General features: G+C 41.9%; 1 protein-coding gene across 6 annotated transcripts in view; it reads left to right on the top strand.

The window, feature by feature from the left end:
• Window positions 1–25,774, top strand: part of BCAS1 (brain enriched myelin associated protein 1) — a 75,148-nt gene that overhangs the window by 7,521 nt on the left and 41,853 nt on the right. For 4 of the 6 annotated variants that reach the window (XM_058174481.1, XM_058174482.1, XM_058174480.1 and 1 more), the window contains exons 2-4: window positions 684–768; window positions 2,434–2,521; window positions 22,764–23,326. In XM_058174481.1, coding sequence (XP_058030464.1) covers window positions 697–768; window positions 2,434–2,521; window positions 22,764–23,326 — 723 coding nt within the window. In that variant the 5' untranslated portion in view covers window positions 684–696. The remainder of the gene's footprint in view (window positions 1–683; window positions 769–2,433; window positions 2,522–22,763; window positions 23,327–25,774) is intronic. The other 2 variants (XM_058174483.1, XM_058174479.1) reach the window with 1 other exon arrangement.

Genomic DNA, 25,774 nt, shown 5'->3' with positions numbered 1-25,774 from the left:
GTTGCCAAGTAAACCTGGCTTCCCCCTTTGACTTTTTGCTTCTCAGCAGCCAGCTTGGAAAGTTGCAAATGGTGATCCCTGCAACCATCATTAATAGATGTGAATTGCCGAGTGCCCGAATTTTGATGAAGTGTCCATGAAAATGCTTTGATCATCTTAACTGCGAGAACCAATTGTCTCATTTTTCAGTGCTGTTGCACAGTCACCAAACAAAGGGTTGTAAGTCAAGGATTGACTTATAGGTAGCCCTGGACAAAATAAGACTTAGAATGGGAAATCTGTTGCTTTCCAGATGTTACAGATGTTATGAGCCACGGTGGCACAGGGGTCAGAGTGCAGTACTGCAAGCTATGTCTGCTGACTGCCGGCTGACTGCAATTTGGCAGTTCAGATCTCATCAGGCTCAAGGTTGAGCCATCTTTTCAAGGTGGATAAAATGAAAACCCAAATTGTTGGGGGCAATATGCTGACTTTGTAAACTGCTTAGAGAGGGCTGTAAAAGCACTGTGAAGTGGTATATAAGTCTAAGTGCTATTGCTATTATACCTGGCAGCATCCTTTGCTGTTGGCTATGCTGATTGATGCTCCTACAAGCCGAAGTTTGGCAACCTTAATGCCCATCTGTGATTTTTGGCTGAAATATATTCATTCATCTGTACTTAATCGTTTCATTTGTCTCCCAGTATAGCCACTGTTATGGGAAATACACAGTTTACTCCAAAAGAGCCTGAAGACCGAGATCCTGCTACTAAAACAACATATTCACAGGTAAATTTTAAAGTAAACATTTGTGTATATTGGCCTTACCCAATGTGCTGTTCTCTGGGTTGTTGTGGAGCTCAACTCCCAGAATTCCCAGCAGACTTAGCCTTTGATTTCCAATATTTCTCAAAAGTACTTGGATAAGTTTGGCTCATACAGTATTAAAATAGTATTAAAATATGCACAGTACTCTACGTACGTTGACATACAAATAACATGGATCTAATTTTTCTACACCATAGCATGTACCTTTGGTGATTTTATTGACAGTTAATTGGCCTTCATATTTGTCCAATACATTAATATATTTCACTCTTTCACACATTTTCCTGTATCTGATAAGATTTGCTTTTATATGTTAATATGGTTTTATATGTTTCCTAGCTCAACAACTGGTTTGGAACCTTCAAAGCAGTATATATTATAAAAACTACAGGTTCATCCAAATTCTCTTTTTTTTTTAAGTTGAAAATTCAAAATGGTGACCTTCAATGCCATTCTTTTCAAGCTATCATAGCAGACTTTAGTGCATTATTTCCTGGGGAAAAGTTTTAGACTGATCAGTGGATTGGTTTTCTAGAGCTCACGTTATGTAAAATAGACAATATTCAAAAAAGGAGAGTAAAGTGTGGAGCATGTAGGTTAGAGTGGATCAGAGGTGGGTTTCAGCAGGTTCTGACCAGTACTGGAGAACCAGTAGTGGAAATTTTGAGTCATTTGGAGAACCGGTAGTAAAAATTCTGACTGGCCCCACCCCCATCTATTCTCTGCCTCCCAAGTCCCAGCTGATTGGGAGGAAATGGGGATTTTGCAGTATCCTTCCCCTGGAGTGGGGAGGGAATGGAGATTTTACAGTATCCTTCCTCTGGACCGGGGTGGGAATGGAGATTTTACAGTATCTTTCCCCGCCACGCCCACCAAGCCATGCCCACCAAGCCATGCCACGCCCTCCAAGCCACACCCACAGAACCGGTAATAAAAAAATTTGAAACCCAGCACTAGACTGGATTCATTCATTTTTCCTGAAGTAATCCCAAAGAGACTCCATTATATGTAAACATGGGCCAATTTTGCTTCATCAAAATTTTTTGAAGGTTTGTTTCAAAGTTTCAAGCACACCTGAAGGGTATCTACCTATAATCTATCGATCGATTGATCAATCGATTGATCATCAGATAGATATACAATCGGTCAATCATCTATCACCTACCTATCATCTATCTGTCTGTTGACTGTCTGTCTATCATTCCATGCAGTCCTATTTTAAGACAAAATCATTTTGATATTTCTAATTTATAAGGGGATATTTTGGGGGAAAAAAACACTACATAGGAGAATCAAAGAATGAGAGATTAACAATTTATTCCTATACAAATCCAGTCAGAAGTCAATCAAGATGAATTGCCTGGATTTACTCCCAAGCAAGGATGTTAAAACCACATTGTTTTGGAGAAATAGAATCTAAAGACATGATCATTTCACAAAACTATAGTATTTTGCCTCCAATCAGCTAAGTTTGTTTTACTCATTTTTTTAATGAGGTCACAATTATTATTTTTTTAAGACCTGGTTCAAACTAAACTTCTGTTGATTGCTATGGTGTATAAAATGCTACAAACATTCAGGGCAAATTAGTAGCTCTGATGACCAAACTTTAATCTTGTGCTGCAGGTTTCCTCTGAACCTCCTGAAAGCCTTCAGAATGGACCTGTTATCCTCCAACCGGTACAGACGGAGCTTTCTGCAAACAGTGACACAGGTATGTTCTGGGTAGGAAGCTTAGCATATCCATGTTCTTATATAATTGGGACCAGACTCTGTGGGAACTGAAAATCTAAACAGTCAAATGGCATTACTTCAGAGGTGAAATCCAGCAGGTTCTGATAGGTTCTGGAGAACCAGTAGCGGAAATTTTGAGCAGTTCCACATCTGGCTGGCCCCAAAGTGGGGTGGGAATGGAGATTTTGCAATATCCTTCCCCCGGGAGTGGGGAGGGAATGGAGATTTTGTAGTATCCTTCCCCTGAAGTGGGGAGGGAATGGAGATTTTGCAGTATCCTTCCCCTGCCACGCCCACCAAGCCACAACCATCAAGCCACACCACGCCTACCAAGCCATGCCATGCCCACAGAACCACTATTAAAAAAATATTTGGATTTCACCACTATATTACTTCATTGGGTGAGTATGAGGTAGAGAAAGGCAGAGTGCATCATACAATCAAGGATAAGCTTTCCATGACCCAATAAACCACATAACCCCCACAGAATAACAAGAGGGTTTCTCAGAATAGGCAGGGATTAATTTTCAGGCTTTTCTTTTACAACTTGGGATATTCTAAGCAGCAAAATGGATGCCTTAGTCCAGAGGTGGGATTCACTTACCTTCCCTAATGGTTCACAAATGTGAGCACAGGCACCACCTCTGCACATGTGCTCGGCCTTCCGTGCATGCTCTTTGCCCGCCTGCGCACCTTTCACGCATGCACCCGACCTCGAAAACGTAGCTAAATAGGATGGCATTACATCCGGCCGGGTGGGCAGGGTGAGCCCACCTGCAGTTGCTGATATCAGTTCACCCAAACCGGACAGAACCGGCTGAATCCCACCTCTGCCTTAGTCTTGAAGTGACTGTGCCCCTTAAAAACCACCAATTGTCCTCTGATTGCAATTCTTTTATCACCTTGAATGGAGCTGTACAGAAATAAAACAGCTAATATAGCTCTTGGCCACGTTTAGAATATCCCTTATGCCCTGAGAACTTCCAAGGACCTCAAAACACAAAAAAATATTCTAGGGTGGAATTATTTACTCCTCTCTTCCTTGTGGTAACCTAATATTATAAACCATAACCTATGCAATCTCTGGGGCAGTATAGGTAGTCCTTGTCTTACAATAATTCATTTATTGACCATTCAAAGTTACAATAACACTGGAAAAGTGACTTATGGCTATTTTTCACACTTGTGACCGTTGCAACATCCCCAAGGTCACATGATCAAAACTTAGGCTGTTGTTAACTGGTATGTATTTATGATGGTGTCCTGGGATCATGTGATCCCCTTTGGTGAGCTTCTGACAAGCAAAGTTAATGAGGAATCCAGATTCACTTAATAACCATGTTACTACCCACTGTGGCAAGAAAGGCTGTAAAATGGGGCAAAATTCACTTAACAACTGTCTTGTTTAACAACAGAAATTTTGAGCTCAATTGTAGTCGTAGGTTGAGAAGTATTTGTATTACAAATTCAATTCTATGGGCCAAAAAAACCCCACCAGCTTTCCCTCTATTTCAAGAAAATAGATTCATCAGTTTGCTACCCCCAAAGTGGGACAACAGCTCCAATCTTCCCCTACCAATATGGCCAACAGATCTGGAAAACACCAGATGGAGAGCTATGTATGCAGACATAGAAGTCTAGGTCAGTGTTTGTTTCTGAAATATAAAAAGCTTGTAGGGTTTGACTCGTACAATATTACAGGTGATGGTTGTTTGGGCAGGTTGTAAAAATCCATTAGCATGATAAATAATAAGTCTTATATTTTTATATTTTTATAGCTGACTCCTGTTAATGCAGGTGTGGTGAGTGTTTAAGAGAAAGGAAAGTTTAGGGCAGGGGTCTGCAAACTTGGCTCTTTTAAGACTTGTGGACTTGAAGTCCACAAGTCTTAAAAGAGGCTAATTTGCAGACCCCTGGTTTAGGGGAATTCATGGAATCTTTGGAGGATGTGATGGCTCAGTAGTTAAAGATGCTGAGCTTGTCATCCGGAAAGTTCTCCTAGCAGTTCGAAAGCGTGCAAATGGAAGCAGATAAATAGATACCACTTTGGTGGAAAGGTAACAATGCTCCTTGGGCTTCAGTGTATAGTCATGCTGGTCACATGACTATGGAAATGTCTTCGGACAACAGTGACTCCCTTGGCTAAGAAGCAGAGATGTACACTGCTCCCTTGAGTCAGAATCGAATGGATAGGGCAGGGGTGTCAAAGTCACATCATCAGGGTGTTGTCACATGACATATTGTGACGTTTTCCGCTTTCACTAAACCAGTATGGGCATGGCACATGATGCATCCGGTCTGCGGGCCGCAAGTTTGACAGCCCTGGGATAGAGGAAACCATCACCTTTAGCATCTGGATAGTACCATATTGAGGGAGATTGCCTTAGAGAAGGGGTGTCAAACTCGCTGCCCATGGGCCAGATGCATCACCTGCTGGCCACACCCACCCCCAGTTTAGCAAAGGGAGGAAAAGTTGTGATACGTCATGTGATGGCAACAGGTCATCACAAGTTGGACACCCTTGCCTTAGAGCCATAGGCTGCTCTAAGGGGATTTGAGTATATTTCACACAAATGAGTTTCTTCTCTGTAAATTCTGAGCAATGTCTCACATCTGGTGAAGACGTAGGGCTGATGACCTTGGGCAGCTGCCAGATCTTTGGTTTCTGAACAAGCTGTATTTTGATCTGTGCTCCCAAGTTGCATATGTCCAATGATCTCCAGGATGACATGGATCTTTTGGGAAATTCCTGGCAAACGTCCAGAAGCCACAAAAACAAAGACATACGCGAAGCAGAGGATGCAGCTACAACGTTGTTTTCCGGCAAGTTGAAACACTGGTGCTGGTCTGTTTAAGTCTTATGGGAGGGGCCAATCATCTCTTGGCCCTACTCCCGAGTTGTCCTCTCTGCTTGAGCTGCTCTTGCCTTCTGGCAGCTCTTCTCATGCATGCATTAGGAACAAGCTCCTCCTGTTACTCTGCCTCACTGCTATCAGTCTCTGAAGGCTCTGGAGTCCGCACCTCATTTACTGATGGCCCTGGCCTCACCTCAGCCTCATTGCTGTCCGATTCCATTGCCAGCTCCGTAGGCTGCTGACGGACCACAACAGTTCCCCAGAATGTCCTCAATCTAATATTGTGCCAAGCCTCCAAGCATTGTGAATTATTTAAAGAGCAGATGGCATCCTTTGATGTTGTGAAAAATGGAAGGCCAGGAAATCTTTTTCAGGTTGCAAATAAAGTAGTTATGGCCATCTTCATTAGAAGACTCAGGGAAAAGATTCCATTCACCAATACAGCCTAAATTATTGCCACCAACAGTTCTTTCTGGAATTATTTTTACAAAGCCTACCACTGTCGTATTGAAAGTGCCCTGTAGTTCTTATAAATAATTGCTCATTTTGTGTGTGTGTCCTGCATTATCACTTGTTTATTTTCTGTGTACAATGAAGGTGCAGTTTTGAGTACAAACGGCTGATCAGTCAATAGCAAATTTACATTGTGGGTGTTAGCTTGAATTAATCAATAGTGTTTGACTTGATTGACTCATTTGGAGTTGCCTCGCCTCTTTTCCATGTGACATTGCAAGAAAGAGAAAAGATACACGCCGGGTGCAAAAGTAGTCTCCTATTCCCATCACCCCAGGGCAAGGTTAATCCTACAAACAAGGACCCATGGCTACTTTACACCATGGTTTGTTTTTGTTTAAATCTTAGAGTTTATGCCATTGTATTTTAACTGCTGGAGATGAAAAGAAAAGCTTGTGGGATAACGTATATGCCAGAACTAAGTTGATTGTCCTTGGTAATGATGATCCTTCATTTGACTGGAGGTCTCATTTGTTGCTGCCACTAAAACTAAAAACTGCCCTGCTAATCTTTAATGTTGAATACCATCTTGATAGATAATGAGCTTTATCCTGGTCTGGTCTGCTCAACTTAACCTGCATCAAGCTGAGACAGCCTTATCATATCTAGGAGATCCATAACTTGCTGGCTCTTTCTTATCTGTTGGAGCTGTGAGAAAATGGTAAAACATGTCAAGTAATTGACAGATTCTGACAGGTGGCATGACCTAAAGTTGCTTAACCTGCGTGCAACTGAACAGGTCATCACATATCCAACAGTTTTCAAAAACCTTCTCCAAAACTGTTAGCATGTTTACTGAATTGGTTCCTGATTAGAAAGATAAGCAGGAATTTTTTTTCAGTACCCAGTGCATATTAAATCTCAATTAGATGTAGACTTTACTAAACAGCATTATTTTTAAGAAAAAGGGAAATAGATGTCTAGAAACATAGAACTAAGAATTTCCTGACAGTTAGAACAATTAATCAGTGGAACAACTTGCCTCCAAAAATTGTGAATGCTCCAACACTGGAATTTTTTAAGAAGAGATTGGATAACCATTTGTCTGAAAGAGTATAGGGTTTCCTGCCTGACCACGGGGTTGGACTAGAAGACCTCCAAGGTTCCTCCCAACTCTGTTATTCTATATTCTATATCATATAGAAAGGAATTCAAATTTAGCAGCAAAAATATCTGAACATTTTCCTTCTTGTTCTTCCCTCCAAGTTGCACTAATTCATTGACAAAGAGCAATATGTAAACAATCTGCCACAATTATTAATTAGTTTGTCTATCTTTTTAGTTCATGAAGTGTCCACAGCACTTGATGCCTTAGTAAATTGCTAAAATTGGCCTTCAGCCACAGAAAAGGAAAAAGTGTTTGACAGACAGAAGGTAGTCCAAAATCATTAAAAGGAAGATTAGGGGTGACATTACAGCAGTGTTCAGGTATCTAAGGGGCTGCCACAAAAAGAGGGGGTCAACATATTCTCCAAAGCACCTGATAGCAGGTCAAGAAGCACTGGATGGAAACTAATCAAGGAGAGAAGCAACCTAGAACTAAGGAGAAATTTTCTAACAGTTAGAATAATTAATCAGTGGAACAACTTGCCTCTAGAAATTGTAATGCTCCTGGAGGTTTTTAAGAAAAGATTGGACAACCATTTGTCTGAAGTGGTATAGGGTTTCCTGCCTAAGCAGGGGGTTGGACTACAAGACCTCCAAGGTCCCTTCCAACTCTGCTATTATTGTATTATTTGGTTATTCTGCCCTGTTAATAATCCTATGACTTTCAGACCAAGATATAGCAGGGTGACAAGTTCAAACTGTATGAATTAGTGTTCCAACTCATCTTCAACCACATGTATCATTAGAAAGTTATTAATAGGTTTTTCAAAAGTTTTACCTGTCCTGGAGAGGAACTTTTCACTTTTTATGGTGTGTTCAAGTTACTGTAGTCACTTTCTCCTCAAGCCTTATTCCTGTTATAAGGACATATGTTTGAATCTCCAACAGGTGTTGTCTGGCATCTCTTCAAGCAGAACAAGCATTGTGCATAATTTGCAAATTACCACGAAGTTTCCTTTACTGGCTTTGCTATGTGGAGTCAATTACAATCTCCCTGCCAAACTCCTCCACAAGGAGTTTTGCTCCCCTGTTTATTTGCTCAGAAAATGGAGACATTTTTATTCATCTGTGAAATCAGAAGCTGCTTTTGATCACTTTTTGCCTTTGTGCTACAACATAACACATTGCTCATGCACACCCAACAATATTACAGTCCACGCTCTTTCTCCTGAGCATTTCTACTAATGACTTTCAGAGGAAAGAATTTGAACAGCAACTTGGCACTTCAAATAATTTCATGTTTGTAAAAACTGCCAAAAGAAGACAACACATGTTGTTATCAAGAGTCCCAGTCTTTGCAAAATATTTTTTTCTGTGGTGGAAAAGGTTTGCAGAAACATCTGTTTGAATCATAAAGTGAAAAATGGATTGTAAGGCAAAGGTTAAATTAGAAGTGATAGCAACAGATGTATCTTAGTCCTGGTTTGTCTCAAGGAACATACAAGTGGTGTGTTTATGTATGAGTACATTTCACTCCATAATTACTTCTTTTATCTGTGTTTTTCTTTGTCCTGCATTGTGTTCCAATATCAGGCAGCAGTCTAACTCGGAAAATAAAAGGAATTGTGGAATTGATAACTCACAACCCTTTTTGATCTTTAAATCAGACTGACCGTTCTACCTCCCTTCTTGTTTCTTTAATAGGAGGAATCAAATCCAGACTTTCAATATGTTTAGCTTGGTGAGAATCACATTTTAGCTTGACTTTCATTTTTGTGAAACATAGTTGGCATGGATTTTGCTTTGGGTATCCATACTTTCGTAAGGGGAGTTGATTGATTACATGCCAACAAGTTGTTACCAGCTGTTAGTGACCACATAGTCACGGCTACCCAACTCAATCATGTCACATGACATATGGTGACTTTTTTGCCTTTGCGGAGCCAGGATGGGCATGGCCTGCACATGACGCATCTGGCTTGCAGGCCGCCAGTGTGACAGGCGATAGATGTTCTCCCTGATGACCCAGTGCCTGGTCCTTCAGCTCTTCTGATTGTGCATTCGTTGCTACTGTAGCTGAGTGTAAGTAGATTAGGACCCAACCCTACGTTTCCTTTGGATGCCTCTTAAGATGCTGTCATGGCTGAATGCACAGGCATGTTTGAAGCCTAATTTGAGATACTACTCTAAAAGCCAAGGTGAGCTAAACACTTTCAGATGCTTTCAAACATTCTGCCACTGACAGCCTGAGGGGTAGGTTCTGCACTAGCATTCATATAACATTGTAGGAAAGCTCGCATTATTGCAAGCTCGTCTAAAATGTCCTGCATCTTGAATTTCAGGAAATACCACATTATGCTATGAAGTTAATTGCATAGTTATAAGGGAAATCTTTGCAGATCTGTGCAGGGGAATGCAGGTGAGAAAAGCAAAGTGTCTATGTGTGTGAAGGTACAGGTAGCCCGCGATTTACAAGGGCTCATTTAGTGACTGTTTAAAGTTACAACAGCACTGAAAAAAAGGAACTTATAACTGTTATTCAACTTATGACTGTTGCAGCCTCCCCATGGTTACATGATCAAAATTCAGACACTTGGTAACTGACCCATATTTATGACACTTGCAATGTCCCGGGGTCATGTGATCACCTTTTGCAAACTTCTGACAAGCAAAGTCAATGGGGAAGCCAGATTCGCTGTGTTACTAACAAAACAACTGCAGTGATTCATTTAATAACTGTGGCAAGAAAGGTTGTAAACTGGAGCAAAACTCTCGTTTAACAACAGAAATGCTGGGCTCAATTGTGATCATAAATCACAATTGATATCTATATAACTAAATCTGTGGACATTGATTTTGCCCTAGTTTAGGCTTCCCAGCTTGCCTAAAACTTAAAATTTCAAAGATTATTTTTTTAAAAAATGGAAATACTGCAAAGCACCATTCTGTAGAATCATACCTATTTTCAAGACTGTTGTTTGCACCCCCATATTACCAGGATAAGAAAACAAATAAGGTGGATTATTATGGTAGTCTAAAACTTTATTTGGAAATATGACCAGTTCACCAGGAAAAAGGAGAGCTGGCCTGAGAACTTTAGAATAGAATGAATAGAATTCATTCATAGAATGAATAGAATAGAATTTTTTATTGGCCAAGTGTGATTGGACACACAAGGAATTTGTCTTGGTGCATATACTCTCAGTGTACATTAAAAAAAAGATACCTTCATCAAGGTACAACACTTACAACACTTAATGATGGTCATAGGGTACAATTTAACACTTAATGATACAACACTTAATGATAGTCATAGGCTACAAATAAGTAATCAGGAAACAATCAATATCAATATAAATCATAAGGATTACCAGCAACAAAGTTACAGTCATACAGTCATAAGTGGAAGGAGATGGGTGATGGGAACGATGAGAAGATTAATAGTGCAGATTTAATAAATAGTTTGACAGTGTTGAGGGAATTATTTGTTTAGCAGAGTGATGGCCTTCAGGGAAAAACTGTTCTTGTGTCTAGTTGTTCTGGTGTGCGGTACTCTATAGCGTCGTTTTGAGGGTAGGAGTTGAAACAGTTTATATCCAGGATGTGAGGGATCTGTAGAAATTTTCACAGCCCCCTTCTTGATTTGTGCAGTATACAGGTCCTCAATGGAAGGCAGATTGGTAGCAATTATTTTTTCTGCAGTTCTAATTATCCTCTGAAGTCTGTGTCTGTCTTGTTGGGTTGCAGAACCAAACCAGACAGTTATAGAGGTGCAAATGACAGACTCAATAATTCCTCTGTAGAACTGGATCAGCAGCTCCTTGGGCAGTTTGAGCTTTCTGAGTTGGCGCAGAAAGAACATTCTTTGCTGTCCTTTTCTGATGATGTTTTTGATGTTAGTTGTCCATTTTAGATCTTGCGGTATGGTAGAACCTAGAAATTTGAAGGTTTCTACTGTTGATACTGTGTTGTCTAGTATTGTGAGAGGTGGAAGTATGGAAGGATTTTTCCTAAAATCTACCACCATTTCTATGGTTTTGAGTGTGTTCAGTTCCAGATTGTTTCAGTCACACCACGAGGCTAGCCGTTCGACCTCCTGTCTGTATGCGGATTCATCATTGTCTCGAATGAGACCGATCACTGTTGTGTCATCTGCGAACTTCAGTAGCTTGACAGATGGATCGTCAGATGGATAGCTTGTGATCCACTTACAAGTCTGTTCAGGTACCTGTAGCTGGTTTAGCTTAGTTATAAGAGTGTCTGGGATGATGGTATTGAAGGCTGAACTAAAGTCTACAAAGAGGACCCTTGCGTAAGTCTTTGGGGATTCAAGATATTGTAGGATGTAGTGCAGAGCCATATTAACAGCATCATCTGTTGATCTATTTGCTCAGTATGCAAATTGCAAGGGGTCTAACAGAGGATCTGTGATGGTTTTCAAGTGGGACAGCACTAGCCTTTCAAAGGTTTTCATGACTACAGGTGTTAACGCAACCGGTTTGTAGTCATTCAGTTCCTTGATGGTGGGCTTTAGAAGAAGCAGATAAATGGGTATTTTGTAACAGGCCACACAAGTTGTTCCTCATCCCTCTCCATTTTGTGCCAGCACCTACAATGTGCTGCCAGTGTTCCAATCATGTCTCTCAACTCCAAAAGTTGCTTTTTTCTGTTTCAATTCAGTGTCAGAAGAAGATTTTTCTCTGATTTTCCATTGGAAAGCGGGACAGGGAAGGTACAGCACAATGAAGGATGTGAGAAAGACTAGCGTTTATAACGATATGCTTCAGCACCCTAGTCGATATTGTGTATTCAGCAGAAGCATATTTGGTTAAAGGGTGTGGTAAAATTGACAATCTGCTTAAAATAACAGAGACTAATCCAAACGAGTCTTGTCAGACTCATTGGTGTGACCCAGTAAAGTTTCAACCTGCAGAATTACCATCTTCATTTGCTTTTTATTACTGGAGTTACACTGATACCCTTGAAAATCTGATGCACCGTTGAATGTCCTGTTTTGTAGCTAAACTATCCAGTTAATTGCAAATCAGTGCAGCATTAAAATCTTCCTTGATTCTTCCAAGTCTTTGGGGCATGTGTGCATGTGTAGTCTGTAACACTTAACCACCGTAGTTTCAACTTCTGATGTGGCTCAGAATGACTCTTCATCCAAGAACTCATTGAAGGTCATTGAAAAAACCTTTCAGAAACTTGTCAAGTATATTTGGTCTTTTCATCATCTCTGGTAGGCTCTACAGAGTCACAAGAATCCAAAAGGCTTCTGGGGAATGAGTACAATGAGCACATATATTAGAACTTCATGTCATGGCACATGTGACTTTGGTTTGAAGATACTTAAAGAGCTCTTGAAGCAATTGGTGGTGTTACTTATAGGAAGGATCAGGAGTTCTTGAACATCCCCCCAGTGAGTTAGCCCTCCTGGTATTCCTCTAATAAGAGGAATACCATATTTTTCGGAGTATAAGACGCTCCTTTTTTTCCCAAACAAGAAGGTGAAAATCTGGGTGTGTCTTATACTCCGAATGTAGACCCGCCCAGCTTCTCAAATGGAGGTTTCAGAGGCTGAAAAAAGCATCAGAAAGAAGCTTCAGAAAAGAAGCCCCCAAACAGAGCTTCAGAGGCTTTTTTTCTGAAGCTGTTTCAGAGGCTTTCAGAGGCATAAAAAAAAGTTTTTTTCTGAAACAGAGTTTCAGAAGTTTCAGAGGCAGGAAAAAAAGCAAAAAAAAAAGCAAGGCACAGAGCTCACAATCAAGGAACCTGTTGCTAAAATTCACCTCTGGGAACAGCTGGTTGGGGGTATTCCAGGAGGCCGATCCACCCCCCAATCAGTTTTTTTCTTATTTTCCTCCCCAAAAACTAAGGTGTGTCTTATACTCCAAAAAACACGATAGTTAGTATCAGTCATCCTTCCAAGATTGCCACCATATTTACCAACATAAATTCTAGATGGAAAAATAAACTCATTTATTTCTTTTACCATATACTTATCTAATCTAAGGTATCCACCCTGTTATAAAGCTTATTTCTTCGTAAAGAATGTAGTCTTCCTTTCAGATAACTATCAGGCACCTGATGGGCCTGTTTGGTGTCAGAGGGAACTGCACAAACTCTCCTTGTTTGTAGATCTCAGGTAGTTCCATGTTTTTCTGATGAACTCAGGAAAAGCATCATTGAAGGATGGTAAACAGTGAATCCAATTGAGCATAGATAAAAACCTTTCTTAAGAATTACTTTGGAGCAATAAAAGCAGCAGCAAAATATATCAATTTGTTTTGCTCTAATTCTGTCCACAGATAAGGGAATTACCACATTGTTTAGGGCGAGTGCCCAAAAGGTCGCACAGAAACATCATGCGCGCATGTATACACTTGTCGGGGCCGCACTTTGGAAAAGCTGAATTTCTGGGTTCTATCGTGCATAAATGCCTGGTGATCAGCTGGTCGATGCACATGCGCAGGCCGGTTTTCAGCACTGCCACACGCGCGAAGGGATCACGCTGTGGAAAAGCCGAACTTCCAGGTGTGCACATGCACACCCAACAATCAGCTGGCTGGCGCACATGAACACACCAGTTTTTGGCACTGTCATGCGTGCGAAGGACAGATGATCATCACACGTGCATGCACACCCAACAATCAGCTGGCTGGCAGGAGGCACATGCATGTGTAGTGGAATTGAACTGGGCGATGGCTTGCATGCCATAGGTTCGCCATCACAGGTTTAAGGTAACCTTGTCTTCTTTGGGGAAGGAGGCAGTGGAAATTTTGGGTAGTTCGGAGAACTGGTAGTAAAAATTTGAAACCCACCACTGGCGCGAATGCATGGGCGCATGCACGAGCCCCCAAAATGCAATGAGCACATGGCCCCATGCTTGTGCCCCGCCCTGTGCATGCGCATGCATGGCCCCATGCTTGTGCCCCGCCCTGTGCATGCGCATGCATGGCCCCCCACACGCCCGGCCTTCCGCATGTGTGGCAGAGACCAAGAACAGCTGGCTGGCGCACATGAACACACCAGTTTTTGGCACTGTCATGCGTGCGAAGGACAGATGATCATCACACGTGCATGCACACCCAACAATCAGCTGGCTGGCGCACATGAACACACCAGTTTTTGGCACTGTCATGCGTGCGAAGGACAGATGATCATCACACGTGCATGCACACCCAACAATCAGCTGGCTGGCGCACATGAACACACCAGTTTTTGGCACTGTCATGCGTGCGAAGGACAGATGATCATCACACGTGCATGCACACCCAACAATCAGCTGGCTGGCAGGAGGCACATGCATGTGTAGTGGAATTGAACTGGGCGATGGCTTGCATGCCATAGGTTCGCCATCACAGGTTTAAGGTAACCTTGTCTTCTTTGGGGAAGGAGGCAGTGGAAACAGGCACTGTGAATACTATGCTAAGTCTCTGTCAGATAAATTAGTCTTGTTCCTTCTGAGTTCGATTCTGGCTCTGCAAGGTTTTATGGAATTGAAATGGGAATGTTTAGTGTGGTTACCTAGGAAGAATTTGAACCCATTGATTCTGAAAAAAGTGGATAGGGTCCTTAGTGTTGTGGATACACAAAACTGCTAGGTGATGTCATCTCTTAATACAGGGTCCAGCATTATCAATATGCTGCTCTGATGATGATGATGATGACGATGATATCCAGTTGTATATTTCCACCCTGGATTGACCAAGTCATGCCATCGAGGTTCTATCTTAGTGTCTGGAAGCTGTAAGAATCTGTATGGGGAAAAACAGGCTTTGATTCAACCCAAGCAAGACTGAGGATCTGTGTGTTTTAAATTTCTCCAGCTGTCAGGATTGTTCATCTCTGGTTCTAGTCAGGGACTATACTCCAGGGGGTCCTTTTGGACTCTTGACTCCTGCCAGATTAACTATAACCATTGCACAAATTCATCTTGTCTTCCAGCTGTGTGATTCCTGGATTCAAAAGACTATTTGCTAGTTCCCCATAAACTTCCAAATGTAATCTGTCACCAATAAGTCCCTTCATGGTTGGGTTATTTACAGGACTGTCTACCTCACATGCTTCAAGTTTCTTCTATGAAACACCTTCACCTGTTGGAAGCTAGTTGACAATACCTGTCCTATGGAACAATATTCACCCTAGGTTCAGCTGGTACCTCACACCGAACCCACTGATGATCCCACCCAGCGGCTTCATGTAGATGTTGAACAGAAGGGGCGAGAGGATCGATCCCTGCGGCACCCCACAAGTGAGGCACCTCGGGGCCGACCTCTGCCCCCCTGTCAACACAGACTGCGACCGGTCAGAGAGATAGGAGGAGAACCACCGATAGCGGTGCCTCCACTCCCAATCCTCCAACGCGCAGCAGGATACCATGGTCGATGGTATCGGCCGCTGAGAGGTCTAATAGGACCAGGGCAGAGGAACAACCCCTATCCTGGCCCTCCAGAGATCATCCACCAGCGACCAAAGCCGTCTCCGTGCTGTAACCGGGCGGAAACCGGACTGGCAGGTCTAGATAGACAGTTTCATCCAGGTGCAAGAAACTGATATGCCACCATACTCTCAACAACCTTGCGCGGCGGGTTGGAGACGCGATAATTACCTAAAACAGCGGGTCAGGAAGGCTTCTTGAGGAGGGCCTCACCACCGCCTCTTTCAAGGCGGCGGAAGACACCCTCCACCAAAGAAGCGCTCGTAATCGCCTGGAGCCAGCCTCGTGTCACCTCCTGCGTGGCCAGCACCAACCAGGAGGCACGGGTCCAGTAAACATGTGGTGGCATTCAGCCTCCCCAACAACCTGTCCATGTCCTCGGGGAACAGGGTCAAACTCATCCCATAAAATGTCACCAAGACCACCCTCAGCCGTCTCACCCGTATCACGCAATCTTGGTCCAAACCATCCCGAGCTGAACGATTTTATCGTATAGATAACCGTTAAACTCCTCAGCACGTCCTGCACGGTCATCCGCTCCCCTGGTGTAGGAGGGAGCAGGTCACCCGAAACAGGGCGGCTGGGCGGTTATCTGCCCGCAATGAGGAGGCGTAGCTACGCCTCGCTTCCTCAATGCCACTAGGTAAGCCTAGTATAGGACTTCACTAGTGTCGATCAGCTTCTGAGCGGCTGGACCTCCAGGAACTCTCTAGGCGTCTTCTCCGGCGCTTCATCCTCTCAGCTCCTCGGAGAACCAAGGGCCGGTTGGGACCTGCGCGGGTCAGAGGCAAAGGCACGACCGGTCTAAGGCCCCCGCGGCCCGTTCCCAGGCATAACAAGTTCCTCAACCGAGCCGTGAGCCAGACTCTCAGGAAATGGCCCAAGCTCCGTCCGGAACCCCTCCGGGTCCATCAGGCGCCTGGGGCCGGAACCAGCGTGTCGGCTCCGTCTCCCGCGGTGGTGAATGGCGGTCAGAAAGTCCAGGCGAATATATCAATTTGTTTTGCTCTAATTCTGTCCACAGATAAGAGAATTACCACATTGTTTAGGGCGAGTGCCCAAAAGGTCGCACAGAAACATCATGCGCGCATGTATACACTTGTCGGGGCCGCACTCTGGAAAAGCTGAATTTCTGGGTTCTATCGTGCATAAATGCCTGGTGATCAGCTGGTCGATGCACATGCGCAGGCCGGTTTTCAGCACTGCCACACGCGCGAAGGGATCACGCTGTGGAAAAGCCGAACTTCCAGGTGTGCACATGCACACCCAACAATCAGCTGGCTGGCGCACATGAACACACCAGTTTTTGGCACTGTCATGCGTGCGAAGGACAGATGATCATCACACGTGCATGCACACCAGAAACCAGGAAGACAAACAGGCAAGGCCGCGTGTGCCGGGCAACATGGCTTCGCATGCCACTTCGGGCACACGTGCCATAGGTTCGCCATCACAGGTTTAAGGTAACCTTGTCTTCTTTGGGGAAGGAGGCAGTGGAAACAGGCACTGTGAATACTATGCTAAGTCTCTGTCAGATAAATTAGTCTTGTTCCTTCTGAGTTCGATTCTGGCTCTGCAAGGTTTTATGGAATTGAAATGGGAATGTTTAGTGTGGTTACCTAGGAAGAATTTGAACCCATTGATTCTGAAAAAAGTGGATAGGGTCCTTAGTGTTGTGGATACACAAAACTGCTAGGTGATGTCATCTCTTAATACAGGGTCCAGCATTATCAATATGCTGCTCTGATGGTGATGGTGATGATGATGATGATGACGATGATATCCAGTTGTATATTTCCACCCTGGACTGACCAAGTCATGCCATCGAGGTTCTATCTTAGTGTCTGGAAGCTGTAAGAATCTGTATGGGGAAAAACAGGCTTTGATTCAACCCAAGCAAGACTGAGGATCTGTGTGTTTTAAATTTCTCCAGCTGTCAGGATTGTTCATCTCTGGTTCTAGTCAGGGACTATACTCCAGGGGGTCCTTTTGGACTCTTGACTCCTGCCAGATTAACTATAACCATTGCACAAATTCATCTTGTCTTCCAGCTGTGTGATTCCTGGATTCAAAAGACTATTTGCTAGTTCCCCATAAACTTCCAAATGTAATCTGTCACCAATAAGTCCCTTCATGGTTGGGTTATTTACAGGACTGTCTACCTCACATGCTTCAAGTTTCTTCTATGAAACACCTTCACCTGTTGGAAGCTAGTTGACAATACCTGTCCTATGGAACAATATTCACCCTAGGTTCAGATGGTCCTTATTCTTCTGGTCTTCTGTAAGGCCCTGAAAACCTGGCTTTTCCCCTAGATCATTGATGGCTAACCTTTTTCAGACCGAGTGTCCAAAGCACAAGCAGGCACGAATCAGAGGTGGGTTTCAGCAGGTTCTGACCAGTTCTGGAGAACCGGTAGTGGAAATTTTGGGTAGTTCGGAGAACTGGTAGTAAAATTCTGACTGGCTCCGCCCCCATCTATTCTCTGCCTCCCGAGTTCCAGCTGATAGGGAGGAAATGGGGATTTTGCAGTAAACTTCCCCTGCCACGCCTACTGAGCCACACCCACAGAACCGGTAGTAAAAAAATTTGAAACCCACCACTGGCGCGAATGCATGGACGCATGCACGAGCCCCCAAAATGCAATGAGCACATGGCCCCCATGCTTGTGCCCCGCCCCTGTGCATGCGCATGCATGGCCCCCCACACACGCCCCGGCCTTCCGCGCATGTGTGGCAGAGACCCGAAGAACAGCTGGCTGGCAGGAGGCGCACATGCATGTGTAGTGGAATTGAACTGGGGCGATGGCTTGCATGCCATAGGTTCGCCATCATGGCCCTAGATCTTGGGACAGAGCGTGGGAAGTGTCAGGGGAAGGACTTGAACAGAATTCACTGTGGTTGATCAAGTTTATTCTGTTTTGGATATTTGCTTTGTTTTGGGCTCCTTTGTTTTTTATGTTTATAACCATATATAAGCTGCCGAGAGTTGCTTTTGCAACTTTGGGAGGTCATATCAAGCATACACACACAGAGAGAATAAGATGATAATTAGCATGAGAGAATTAGTTGGTATAATGTTAAGGCACCAGACTAGAAACTGGAGTACTGTGAGTTCTAGTTTCGCCTTAGGCATGAAGCCAGCTGGGCGGCCTTGGTCCAGTCATTCCTTCTCAGACCTAAGAAGAAAGTGGCAATAGCAAACCATTTGTGAAATGCTAAAATCTTGCCAAGAAAACTGCAGGGACTAATCCTGGCAGTTGCCAGAAGTCAGTAATGACTTGAAGGCACATAGACGAAAGTAATAGAGTCAGTTTGGTCTAGTCGTTAAGGCATCGGGCTAGAAAGTGAGGGACCATGAGTTCAAATTCTGCCTTAGCTATGTAAATGGGTTGGGAGACTTTGGGCTGGTTACTCTCTCAGCCCAACCCACCTCATAGACCTGTTGCTGTGGGAAAAATAGGAAGAGGAAGGTGTGCGTTCTCTGCCTTGAGCTATTTGTAAAAATAATAAAGGCAAGAAATAAAGAACGGGGAAAGTAATAGTAATTTCCCATTGTTTAAGCCAGTTGAAAAATGCATTCTAATGGATAGACAAGATCAATTAATTGGGGCAGGTTTGCTCTAGAACCAAAAATAGAGCCAGAGTCCAATATGAAGTAAATATGTTCATGACACTCATTGTTTTTCCTGCCCTTTCGTATCCACTGAACGTTTTGAATACTCACCAATAAACATAATTCATTTATTCTGGATTTCCACCTATTACTGTACATTCAGTACACTTGGATTTTTTTCATTCCCTTATTTCATTATACATGTTTGGCTAATGTTTCTGTACAGTAGTTGAGGAACACGCCTAAAAGCATTTTTTAAATTCTTTCTGCAAGTTGTGCAAGCTCTGAAATCAAAGGTTTCTTGCTTCTGGTACCACACATATTTATCTTTGTTTTTGCTTCACTTAACTGAGTGAACAGCTATCACTTGCAAGCCAGAATCTGCTTTGCTATAGTGTACTGATTAATGAGTTATCACCGTAAATCTTCTGAAACATTGATCTAGGATGAGGTCATTTTTTCTACAAAACAGTGATAAGATTTTGGGTGCCATGAAGGCCAACAAACTGATATCAAGTACAACAGCGACAGATGGATTGATTGAGAGTTGTCTGGAATAATTCTTTGTTTATTTTGCTGATGCAATAGCACTCCTTAATGGGTTGTAGAATAGAATATTCTCTGCATTCTTTCTAGAATCTGAATACTGGGTTTCCCCAAAAATAAGACTGTGTCTTATATTTTTTTGCACCCTGAAATAAGTGCTTGGCCTTATTTTCGGGGAGGTCTTATTATTTTGAGGCAAATGGAGCAAGACAAGACTCCTCTTGCCGTCTTACCTGATTTCCAGCTCTGTCTCCCTAATCCTAACCAGAGGAAATGGGGACCAGCTACGCATGTGGTTAAATATTTTCGGGGAGGGCTTATTTTCAGGGGGGGATATTTTTGGGGAAGGTTTATTTTTAGCGCATGCAGTCAAAAGCCCAATTGGGCTTATTATCCGGGGAGGTCTTATTTTGGGGGAAACGGTATCTTCTTTTGTGGTGACCAAAACTGGATGCAGTATTCCAAGTATGGCCTTACCAAGGCATTATAAAGTGGTATTAACACTTCACGTGATCTTGAGTTGGGTTATGAGTCCTCCCTTATAATTTTTGCCATCTAGATCAGGGGTCTCCAACCTTGGCAACTTATACACTTGTGGACTTCAACTTCAAAGCTGGCTGAGGAACTCTGGGAGTAGAAGTCCACAAGTCTTAAAGTTGCTAAGGTTGGAGTCCCCTGATCTAGATATTCTTACTTGAGCCTCAGTCTTCTCCAAATATATCCCTGTCTCAAAAATTTGAATTCCAATACTTCAACAATTCAGGCCCTGGGAGCTATAGAACTTCAAGATGAAATGCCATGTTTTATTTTTTTTCTTCTATAAAAATACGTCAAATAAGATCAGAATTTCTGTTATAATCCTACCCCCTGGCACCCCCAATCTTCTTTAAATCCAAGGACCAAAGTGGACTCTAAGAGACACTTTCCAATTTCCAATGGAACAACTTTCTCCAATCCAGGTCCTTGAAATGTATAGACCTATAACACCCATTATGCAGTATGGCATAATAAAAAACTAATAGTTCAACTTCTAATGTGGGTATCCGGTTGCAGATCGTTGGTTGCAGACTGTGGTTTTTAGTATCTGAAAGAAAGATCAAAGCCCACAGGTTGCCAGATGCTTCCTCGATGAAAGAATATTAATATGACTGTTAAACTGTACATTATTATTATTTAAACTGAATTACTGAATGTTTTGGAGGAAAAAAACCCCACATCTTTTCAATGGCTATCAATCTTATTTTTTCAGAGTAAAGTAGAAAGTATGTTCTTTTTTCCCCCCAAACATGAACAATCACTCAAATGTCCATTTGATGTAATATGAAACTAATTATGTTCTTAAACGAGGTAACATTTAAGGATGCAAAACTTTCTTGTGTCTTGTTTTAAAAAGAGTTCATGGAGGAGAAAGAAGATGTGGTAAAAGATGGCTTTATAATGGATTGAAAACAGTATGTAAAAGACCAGTTCTTCAAAGTGATGAACGAATGAACAGGTTGTTCAATTGTTGTTTTTCATTGCTAGGGTCTTCCAGGTCTTAGCAAGTAACTGACCTTGTGTTTGCTTTAGCCTGGAAACAAAACATGATCAGATGTGGCTCATTCATCAGTGGAAGAACACCAGGATGTTCCACAACTGTAGGCTAAACTGTGAAGTTAAAAAAAGCATCCTGGAAGAATCCAAATGCAAACTACCATATTTTTGCGTATAAGACGCACCTTTTTCCCCCCAAACAAGAGAGTGAAAATCTGGGTGCATCTTATACTCCGAATGTAGCCCTGCCCAGCTTCTCAAACGGAGGTTTCAGAGGCTGAAAAAAGCATCAGAAAAGAAGCTTCAAAAAAGAAACCCCCAAACAGTGCTTCAGAGGCTTTTTTTCTGAAGCTGTTTCAGAGGCTTTCAGAGGCAGAAAAAAAGGTTTTTTTCTAAAACGGAGTTTCAGAAGTTTCAGAGGCAGAAAAAAAGCAGAAAAAGCAAGGCACAGAGCTCACAACCAAGGAACCTGTTGCTAAAATTCACCTCTGGCACAGCTGATTGTGGGTATTCTGGGAGGCTAATCCACCTGCCAATCAGCTTTTTTCTTATTTTCCTCCCCAAAACCTAAGGTGTGCCTTATACTCTGGTGTGTCTTATACTCCAAAAAATACGGTACTTCTGCATTGTTGCTAATAAAACTGCATGATTGTGTCCATGTAAACACTAAAATTGCTTAACATAGTGTAAGCCGCCCTGAGTCTTCGGAGAAGGGCGGGGTATAAATGTAAATAAATAAAAAAAAAAATAGGAGAGTATCAAATTTATTTAGCTTTAGAAATAAACTTGATTCCTTCCCTTCCCTTTATGATGATCACGAAGTAATATGGTCATTAAGTGAGTCACACCCAATTTTACATCCTTTTTTCCCATGGTTGTTAAGTGAATCTAACATCCCCCATTGACTTTGCTTGTCAGAATCCCCTTGGAAGGTCACCAATGGCAATCCCATGTTTCCACTCTGCTTCAACTATCGTAAATACAAGCTCCTTGCCAAGCACCTGAATTTTGATCATGTGACTATAGAACTGCTACAATAGTTGTAAACATGGGGTCCTGTTATAAGTCACTTTTTTCTGTACTGTCATAACTTCGAAGGGTCATAAAATGAATGTCCATAAATTGAGAACTCTGTAGAAAAGAAAACCTGCTAGTCCTCAAACAGATTATGTTCTCAAAGATTAAATAGCATCGGCCATTCAAACCAAGTTCTGCCTTTTTGTTGAGTTTTCCAGGTTCCTATTTCTCATGTAATGACAACTTCTAAAGATCAAACAAAGGGCTGTAATCACACATTTATCATTTTGAAAAAAGTACAGTATATCCTAAAAATATAGTAATAGCAGCCTTACTTTTGCAGGACCCAGACAGTTTTGAAATAGAGAAGGCTGTCAATTATTTGCTAATTTAATTTTCATTTCATCCTACAGCTCTATGTCATTAAAAAGGCAGGCCTTATAAATGGACCAGTGACCATATGGTAGATTTGGGTAATTCAAATTCTTTGCTAGGCCAAACATCATACTTGGTAAGAGAATGAAACATGGACACTGTGTTTGTTTAGACCTTCCAGTTTACAGTCAGTCCATTAAAGATGCAGGCAGCTACGATTAATAGTGCATCTTTCCTGTTGTGATGGAGAATTGCTGTTTTCTTGTTTGCACTTGTAGTGGATGCAAGAGTGAGTGTTGGCCTGGACAATGCAGCTGTTTCTTCCCAGAAAACAATGGAGATAAGCTCCAACTCTGAGGCCAGTGGAAATAATCTCGGGAAAGAAGCCAAATCTATTCCACCAGCTGCCAAAACTCGTTTTGCCTTTGCATTTTCACGGTCTGTACCAGGACGTACTGAAGCGCAGGCGACAAATTCATCCCTTGGATCAGCTCAACTTGATGTCAGCTCAGAGGCGGCTCAAGCAAACAAAGCGTCGAGTGAAAACGGGGAGCTTTTGGACGCAGCTGCCACAGAGAAAGCTTCTGATAAAAACCTAAGTGAAGCATCTCATAGTGAAATTGAACTCTCAGCACCAGCTAAAGAGGAGGATGCCCCTTTACCGAAGTCCAAAGAGTTAACTTTTTTGGACAGGCTCTTCAAATTGGAAAAAGGAAGACCGAAGAGCAGGCGACAGGAGCAAAATCAACAGGAGGTGACCGACAGCTGTCCAGGTGTAGACATCTCCTCAGAAGAACCTGCAGGATTAAAAAGCATCTCGGATCATGAATCACAGGGAAAGGCAAGTATAGAAACTAGAACTGGGTGGGATAATTAATACTGCAGAAATCAGAAATAGAATTCAAAAATATCCTAACAGTTTAGAGAATTGATCTTAAGTAGAGACCAATGCAAAATTATTTATTCAGGCAACAGAAAAATACCTGCCCAAGCCCAAGATGGATTTGGGAGGAAAAGTGTTCCTGGCTTGGTTTAAAGAAATGTGAACAAGATCTTGGGATTGTAGTTCATTACAAACTGAATACTAACATTTATGTAATATTTTAGATGCAGTAAAAACAATGGCAGTTTTAAACTACATCAAGTGAAGGGTAATTTAGAAATACCAGAAAGTAATACTTCTAAGTTCCTTTTTTTTTTTAGTACTGTGCCTTGCAGTTTAGGGATTCAGAAAAACTTTTTTTAAAAAAAGGTTCGAAGAAGAGTAATGAGAATGATCAGAAGATGAGCAATTAAGCCTTATGAGGAGAGATTGAAGGAACTGGGATTATTTAGCCTTCAGAGAAGAAGGCCAAGGGAGTCAAATATTTGAAAGGATATCTACCTACAAGTCAAAATCTGTTCCATATTTTCAAATAATGGATTTCTGTTTTGGGGAAATAGTTTTCAATTATGATTATTATTTTTTAAATCTTCCTGACAGTAATACAACAGTGGAACCAGTTATTCACAGATATGGCCTTTTTCCCTAGAAACACACACTGAATATATGTTTCATTTCTGACTACATTTGTGAAAAGTTCTGAGGGGAAACAAGATAATTTCAGATTAGTGAGGAGGAACAATGCTTGAGGAAGAGAAATAAATAAGACCAGCCCTGTCATTAGGCACAGTGATTAATTCGGTCGTTTTTTAAAAAGTAAAATATGGAATCTTAGCTGCTTCAGTAAGATTTAGTGAGTTACAAAGAGAATTTTTTAAAAAAAAAGAAATATCCTAATTATGCCTCACTTTATATGTATCAGCATAGACGATGTTATAGAAGAAATGATTATTCTGTGAATTAAATATTCCTCATCTTACATGACTGATTTCATACAGCATAGTAAGAAAAAAATGTTAAAGCTAATGGTTTATTGCTTTATATCATCGGTTAGACAAAAAAAAGTGAGCCCAGCCAGTTGTGGCTTGTTCAGCAAACCATGACTTAGTACAATGTAGGAATCTAGTTTATGGTTTAGTAGCTGAGACCATTTTGTTGATTTCAGTGGTAGTTCCTAGGATGAGGTGAAGATCCTTGGCTAATCTTGGACACTGCAGGAAATTCAGTCCCCTGTCCTTTATCACTGAGACTGTAACTCTTCAAACCTTATTCTCATAATGCTCAATTGCAGTTTCTACATCACTGAATTGTTTCCAAAATAGCTTAGCAAAATTCTAGCAATATCATCAGCTTCCTGCTCCTTGCCTCTTCTTTTCTCATAACCACTTCTTCTGCCTCTTGCAACTTCGTCCTTTTCCTTTCTCTCAATCTGGCTAAATTAACTTGTGACAAAAATGTCATTTGCATTCTTACGGAACTCTCACAGAGAACAAATAAGACTTCCTTGAAGTTAAGTTTTCATTAGGAGAGGATGGCATCTTGACAACTGGAAGATGGTGGACTTCAACTCCCAGAGCAGAGCTGGGGAATTCTGGGAGTTGAAGTCCGCCCATCGTCAAGTCTGCCAAGGTTGGGAAACAGTATGCTAAACATTCTAAAGCATTGAGAATCTTTGTATGTGCAAAGGTTGAAAAATATTGCAAACTTTCATGCCTGGAAAGGTAGCTTCACAAGCCACAATAAGAAGAATGGGATCTCAAGCTTCTGTGCTGCTCTTATTTCAAAGCAGCAGGTTGTAGCGTACACATGTTCAGAAAGCCTGAAGTTGATCTTCCATGAGAAGGAGGAGAGGGAAGAGGAGGAGGGGGAGGGGGGAGGGGGGGGGGGGAGGAAGAGGAGGAGGAGGAGGAAAATGAGGAGGAGAAGGAGGAGGAGAAGCTCTTATTATTTTTTATATTTAAATGAACAAGCCTGATGGAAAAGCCACACATCATATAATAAGGACCCCTTTGGCTGGGCTAATGGCAAGAAGCCCCAATTTTATAGACTGCATATTTGTACAGAAAGTCAAACTATTAGATAGAATTGTAATTGTCTGGATTTTGCTCTGGGCACCGATCACTCTTTAAGTAAGCCAAAGCTTATAGCTTCTGAGGAAACAAGATAATTTCAGATTAGTGAGGAGGAACAATGCTTGAGGAAGAGAAATAAATAAGACCAGCCCTGTCATTAGGCACAGTGATTAGTTCGGTCGTTTTTTAAAAAGTAAAATATGGAATCTTAGCTGCTTCAGTAAGATTTAGTGAGTTACAAAGAGAATTTTTTTTTAAAAAAAGAAATATCCTAATTATTCCCCACTTTATATGTATCAGCATAAACGATGTTATAGAAGAAATGATTATTCTG

This window comes from Ahaetulla prasina, chromosome 3 (assembly GCF_028640845.1).
Source record: "Ahaetulla prasina isolate Xishuangbanna chromosome 3, ASM2864084v1, whole genome shotgun sequence".
In the NCBI taxonomy this organism is placed as follows: Eukaryota; Metazoa; Chordata; class Lepidosauria; order Squamata; family Colubridae; genus Ahaetulla; species Ahaetulla prasina.
The sequence above is the reverse complement of the archived record's forward strand: the minus strand, read 5'-3'. Positions and strand labels throughout refer to the sequence as shown.